At 57.8% G+C, this 6,348-nt stretch overlaps 1 protein-coding gene across 3 annotated transcripts; it reads right to left on the reverse strand.

Annotated features, from left to right (window-relative positions):
* Nucleotides 1-2,139: 2,139 nt before the first annotated feature.
* Nucleotides 2,140-5,480, reverse strand: OLIG2 (oligodendrocyte transcription factor 2). Of its 3 annotated transcripts, none has more exons than XM_032474702.1 (2): nucleotides 5,283-5,359; nucleotides 2,140-4,502 (listed from the first exon to the last, which is right to left on the reverse strand). In XM_032474702.1, the coding sequence occupies exon 2, from the start codon at nucleotides 4,428-4,430 to the stop codon at nucleotides 3,459-3,461; it is 972 nt and encodes a 323-aa protein (XP_032330593.1). In that variant the 5' UTR covers nucleotides 4,431-4,502; nucleotides 5,283-5,359; the 3' UTR covers nucleotides 2,140-3,458. The 3 variants fall into 3 exon arrangements, with proteins under 3 accessions (XP_032330593.1, XP_032330630.1, XP_032330551.1); XM_032474739.1 differs by lacking the exon at nucleotides 5,283-5,359 and adding an exon at nucleotides 5,183-5,212; XM_032474660.1 differs by having other exon boundaries at nucleotides 2,749-4,499; nucleotides 5,283-5,480.
* Nucleotides 5,481-6,348: the final 868 nt, after the last annotated feature.

The following is a 6,348-nucleotide window of genomic DNA, read 5'->3' on the forward strand; positions in this document are numbered from 1 at the left end:
TCACGTCTCTGTGTCTCCTGCCCCAGGAAGGGAGTGAGGAGGGAGGCAGTGCTCTAGGGGGGCAGAGGCCATGGAGGAGGGCCCTGTCCCTCAGCCTCAAGTCAGTGAGTTTTTATGAGGTGGGGGAGGAAGTTGGGGAGAATCTCGGAGACTTTGGGGGCTGTTGACAGAAGTCTCTGGGCCCCGAGGCTGAGAGCTGAGGAATTGCCAGGGCCGTGTAGGGGGTGGGGAAGCTGAGCTGTGGGCCAGCACCTGAAAGGACCACCGGACCCCAGAAAGGGGACCCTATCTGCCAGTGCCCTGTAGACTGCGTGGTTCCTGGGACTGTTTTCCGCCTTCTTCCTTCCGCTCTCTCAGTGCGGGGGTCCTTGGAAGTCAACGCGGTAGCCTAACATCTTTTCCCATCTACTCCGAAGCCCAGCCGCTGGCCTAAGCACCCCCCTCACGGCCCCGCCAGTCTGGGGCCACTCTCTGCAAGGAACCACCTGCCCTGGGGACGTACGCTCTCCAGTGCGTCTGTGTGTGCCTACTTGGCATCCCAGGACGCTCCGCTCTCAAGTGGTGGCCCAGATTCCTGGCTGGGCGCGAGGTTTAGGCAAGTGGCTCCCGGGAGGCTGGATCTGGGCCCTCCTTCCTTGGAGGCCCAGGTCTAGCCTGACTGGCGGCTGGACACGCGCCGAGAGCTTGGGTCTGGGGGTTGAAGGGGGAGACTTGATTTACTTCCTTTCAACAACTGCCCCTCTATGCATATGCCACGCACACCCGGGGCCCTCGCCTGCACACGCCAAGCCTCGAGATGGGTGAAGGAAGCTGAGACTGCCACCAGCAACACCCCCCGCCCCCACCCCCCGCCCCAGGCAGCCCGAGGGTTTCTCTGTTTGTGTCTTTGGCTAGAGCAGGGCCCAGTTTTGAATTCTTAACAAATTTCGTTTCAAATGGGATTTCAAAATAAAAGCTATTGGATCCCTCCCTACCCTCTTCTTGGATTCACGTGGAGCAACTCGGGCCCCTATTCCCTTTCTCCCTGCTCTGCAACCGCTCGGCCTCGCCCAGGAGTGGAGTCCTCTGGGCCCGGCTCAGGGGCGACCTCAAGGAAAACTTCTCCGTCCCTGGCAGGTGCCCTAGGCGCAGGAACCTTCTGCAGGTGGTCACCAAAAGCGCCTTCGGTGAAAGGGCCCAGGGCCGGGGGCCCACCCACTGTGTCCGCGATTCGCTGCCTTCAAGGGCGCACGTTTTCCCGTAAGACCAAGGGCTGAAAGACTGCAACATGGTCTGTCCTCTTCCTTGATGGGAAAGACTGAAGCTTTTTTTTTTTTTTAAACTTTTACCCAGAATCTCTCGTAAGAGCCTCGTCCTAAATTTATACTGCAATTTTGAAAACAGAGGTACCCCGGGGAAGACCACGAGGCCAGAGCACGGTTCCAGTCTTGCTCCCCGCCGGCTGTTCCCAGCACCTGACATTCTGTAGTTCAAGGCCTGGGTGGGCGCCTGGGGAGAGTCGTGCATAGCGCCGGGAAGGGAGCGAGGGGTTAGTGGATCCCAAGCCAAACGCTCCCGCGGCACTTAGCCCCAACAACCGAGGCGCTGCAGGTCCGGGGCCCCACACGGCTGGTCCGCAGCTGAAGCCTAGCGAAGCCGGGGAGCAGATGAGGGTGGGCGACCGCCTCTGAGCAGAGAGAAAATAAAGTCGCGACAGGGCAGGGAGCCTGAGCGCCGGGAACCCCAGCCAAAGGCAGGGGCCTTGCCCCGAGGCTCAAAGTTCCGCGGGCAGAAAGGGAAATTTTCATTTTCAATTAACATAATCCTTAACAGAAGGGAAAAGGAGTTCCGGATTAGGCATCAGAAAATAAAAATAAAAACAAGTGATTTGTGAGAAGCATCCTAAGGATGTGCCCAGAGAGTGTTTTAAAGAGTTATGTGAGTATGTTTGTTAGGGGAGAGAATAGTCAAACGACCCTCTTATATTTCTCCAGGGCGAAATCAGCAAAATGGTCCCCAAATCTGGCCCCAAGTGATTGAGTCTTGCCCCCATTCCTGGGGAGCTTCGCCGCAAATCTTACCATCCACAAGGCTGGAAAACACCCAACTTACTTTGAATTTTATTTAAAATCTCAACACTCAATCATTTATTTCATTTTTGCAACCAAACAAGTAATAAATATTATTTAGCACTTTTTTCTTTTTACAAAAATAAAACAGATGATACACTCTCTGCAAGGGGCAGCGATCAGAGAAGGGATGTTATGTGGCAGACGCTGTGAATCTCGTATTGCAACTCTGGTAGCGCCCAGGCGGTTTGTGGGGAGGCAGGAAGCACGTGGAGGAGTTTGTCATTTATGCTAAACGTGGCGGAAAGAAACCAATATATAGGAAACCCGGTTTAGAATCCGGAGGGGCTGGCAGTCAGGTGAGCAAACAATTTAGCAGCACGCACTTACCTCATTATCAACATTGTATTTACACATCCAAGAAAGAAAAAATTAAGGAGCCAACTGAACTCACAAATAACCAAAACTATATTCACAGCAAAATCCTTGGAGTTCTGTCAAACCCTCAGTATCAAAATGACTGCCCCCAATCAGGTAAGAAACCAACTCACTTTGTGCTCAAGAGATGGAAAGAATGCAGAGGGAGGGAGATTCTATTGTGAAGTAACTAAAAATCACCCGTACCCAAAGTCGACAGTTTTAGATTACTCCAATCCACAAGTGGTTCTATTCTGACTGTCTATAAAGCTTGACTGTGCTGTTGAAAATGAAACATTGACAGTTTTATTAATCCCTCCCCCCAACCAATAGGAGCGACAGGGAGGAATGGCAACAGTTCTCAGACAGTTGTGGGTTTATCCAGATATGGAGATTGGACACGACCATAAGTGCTTCTGGTACCAAATACCAGCTTCGAACTAACTCGTAGGCCCTGGCCCTGGGCCACGGACCACCTTTGCGGGCAAGGCCAGACGGCCGCTTCTGGAGAGGGGCTCCCAAGAGTTTTCTACCCGCCAAGAAAGGAGGAAGGAGAGGGAGCCCCCAAAGCTCCCCCTCCATCACCTCCTCCTCCATATAACGAAGTGCTGCCAGGGCCCAAGTTTTCAGGGAAACCAAAGTATTTAGAATCATTTCTTTTTGGGAGGCAGGGGGAGGGGAGTTGTAGGAAGGGATGCTCGTAGAGGTGCCTTCGTATAAAGTGGTGGCTACCGGAGCAGCGCTGTTTAAAGCCAGAGATGGTTGAACTAGGTCTCAGAGCAAATTTCCCTCTCACTCCCCACTGTTCAGTGCGCTCCACTGCTTCAGTCCCTGGGTGCTGGAGTCCTCACCACTGCCCCCACCCCCAGCCCACAGTGCTGCGCTCCCCCTCGGAACTGAGCTCCCAGGCCCCTAGCGCCGGCCAGTCCTCGCTTCCCCGCAGCCTCCGGGCCCCCAAACCCCGCTCGCCAGAACGCGCCCGCACCAGCCAGCTCACTTGGCGTCGGAGGTGAGGCGCGGCAGGCTGCCGGCGCCCATGGCCGACACGTGGTGGTGGGGCGGTGGCACTTGGCACATGCTGCAAGGGCAAGGCATGCCGCCCCAGTGCTGGAAGCCACCACTGCCCCCGCTGCTGCCGCCCCCGCCCCCCAGAGGGGCTGCCGCTGCCGCCGACGGAGACTTGAGCAAACCGTGAGGGGGCCGAATGGAGCCGACCGACGACAACCCGGAGCCGGGCAGGGAAGCGCTGGACACCGCGGCGGCGGCCGCAGCGGCGGCGGCGGCGGCGGCGGCCGGAGGCAAGATGGGATGGTGCACCGCCGGGTGGTGCGCCGCGTGCGCGGCGGCCGCCGGGTGCGCCGTGGCGGCCGGCAGGGGTGCTGAGTGCGCGAGGCCGCCGCAGGCGGATGGGTGGAAGCCGGCGTGGTGGCCGCCGTAGATCTCGCTCACCAGTCGCTTCATCTCCTCCAGCGAATTGGTGAGCATGAGGATGTAGTTGCGCGCCAGCAGCAGCGTGGCGATTTTGGAGAGCTTGCGCACCGATGGGCCGTGAGCGTACGGCATGACCTCGCGCAGCCCGTCCATGGCGATGTTGAGGTCGTGCATCCGCTTGCGCTCGCGGCTGTTGATCTTGAGGCGTAGCTGTTGCAGCTCGGGCTCAGTCATCTGCTTCTTGTCCTTCTTGGTGGACGACGCAGCAGCTGACGACGTGGACGACGAAGTGCTGGACGAGGATGACTTGAAGCCGCCGCCGCCCAGCTTGTCCCCCGGGTGCGTGCCCGCTGCGCCCATGGCGCCGCGAAGCTCGGCGCTCAGCTCTGGCGGGCAATCGCTCGGCGTGGACGAGGATACGGCGCCCCCCGTGAAGCCGCTGCCCCCGCTGCCTTTGCTCCGGGCGGGCAGAAAAAGGTCATCGGGCTCTGGCGACGACGGGCGACTAGACACCAAGCTGGCGTCCGAGTCCATGGCCCCAAGGGATAGTTGCAGCTTTCGCAGGGTCTTCCCTCTCTCGGGCCTCAGAGCTTCCACGGACGCCTACTGCGGAGAGAAGAAACACGAGAGAGAGCGAGAGATCGAAATCGAGATTGAGATCGAGAGGCACTAGGAGAGTGAGGGAGAAAAGCTGCTCCCGCCTGCATCGCAGTGCGGGGTCCAAGCGCTCTGGGTTCACCTCGCAGTTTCTGACCTTCCTTCCTTCAGCATGCAGGTACGTTTAAGTAATCTCTTCCCCTCTCTACTGCCTCCTGTCCGCTCTCATCCACAGGTTGTTTAATCTAGGGAACATTGGCTACCCCTTAGTGAAGGTGGCATCTAGAGATTTTATGCTTTTTATTAAGAATGAGGAGACTGGATCTCCAGGGCTGGAATAAACGAGTGGCAAATAATGTTTTTTTTTTCTTTGGGAGGGATGGAAATATAAATAGAGAAGTATTTATTTTGTTCCTCAAACGCATCCACCTTATCTCCACTGACACCGCACAGCAAACACACGCACATAGACTGGCACTCAGCGCCCGCACGGGGCCCAGATTCCACGCGCTGCGTCCGGGGCCCGCAGAGGGCTCTCCATCTGACTGGGACTTAGGCAGAAAAAGCTACTGTAGCCCTGACTTCTTGCTTTTGGTGGAAGGGGATGCTAAGTTGAGTATGGGGAGGGTCAAAGCAGCAAAGCCGCTTAGAAGAACTGGAGGGCAGCGGCGGGATCCAGGTCCCCTTACCAGAGCTTCCCGGGTCTCAGCCGAAGTGAGAGGCGTCTGTCCCTGGGATGTAGGCTCGGGTGGCTGGGGTTGCGGGGGGGAGGGGGGCGGGGACACTTACTGTGGATGCAATTAGAGGAGCTCTTTCCCAAAAGCTGCAACAGAGAACTGGGCCCCGGGCGCTGATGTCGCGTAGATCTATAATAAGCATCCGCACCTTTCCGGGCTCGGCGGGTTTTTATAGTTCAGTGGCGGCGGCGACGGCGGCGGTGGCCGAGGCGGGGGCGGGGAACAATGTGCGGGTCCTGGAGGGGCCGCGGCGCCAATGAGCTGGGCCGGCCCGGGGGGCTGGGAAGCTGATGTCATCCGGGCTAATTCCGCTCAATGAAACTCGCGGGGCCGGGCACACGCCTCTTCCCCGCGCACAGCCAATGGGCGCCCGCGGCCGGGAGATTCTTGGGGAGGGACTGGAGGAAGGACCCCGAGAGGGCGTGTGAGAAGCGAGAGGGAGAAGGGCGGGCTTGCGGGGGGGGGGGGGGTAGTGCAGAGGGCCTAACGCGGTTGGGACCGAGGGAGAGAGGGTACATTGTCAAATTTCTGTAAAAATACGGGACCACAAAGTCAGGCTGGCGGATGGGGTGGGCTGGGGGCTCTGCACACAAACTAACCTGATACCCAGATAACCCTGGCGACCCAGGAGCTGGGGCTGGGGCTGGGGCGAGTCTCCTTCCTTGCTTTTCCTCTCCCTGGGTTCTCGCCACCTGTTCCCATTTCATGGGTTTCATCAACACGTGTGCATTTTGAGCCCCAAATGTACGTGATAACCAGGCACAAAGCTCCTACTTTCTTCGCACTCCAAGCGCGCCTCTAGGAGGTGGCGGCTGCCGCAGCTCGGCCAGCGGCCGGTAGCGCCCCCAGCCGGGGACAGGGCCTTGCGAAGAAGAAGGTGGGGAAGGAGGGAGGGGACCGACTCCAGAAAGGGATTTTGAAAGAAATCACAACTCTTCATAGAAAAGTTGACAATGGTGTAGACACAGGGAGGAGGTATTTCAGCAAAGTAACCGCACAACCACAAGAGGAAAGTCGAGCTTAGGGTTAAACACCCCCTCAGAGCTTGGGAACCAGATGACGGTATATTCTGCACCATCTTTGTGATGGTCACCGTGCCATGGGGTAGGGGGAAACGC

Source organism: Camelus ferus, chromosome 1 (assembly GCF_009834535.1).
Source record: "Camelus ferus isolate YT-003-E chromosome 1, BCGSAC_Cfer_1.0, whole genome shotgun sequence".
In the NCBI taxonomy this organism is placed as follows: Eukaryota; Metazoa; Chordata; class Mammalia; order Artiodactyla; family Camelidae; genus Camelus; species Camelus ferus.

Bases quoted from the DNA above. Each gene is read 5' to 3' on its own strand.
- OLIG2 (XM_032474660.1), bottom strand. From the start codon at position 5,372: ATGCTTATTATAGATCTACGCGACATCAGCGCCCGGGGCCCAGTTCTC. The intron at 4,500-5,282 runs GTAAGTGTCCCC...TCTCCGCAGTAG, and splicing joins CTCCTCTAATTGCATCCACA to GCGTCCGTGGAAGCTCTGAG.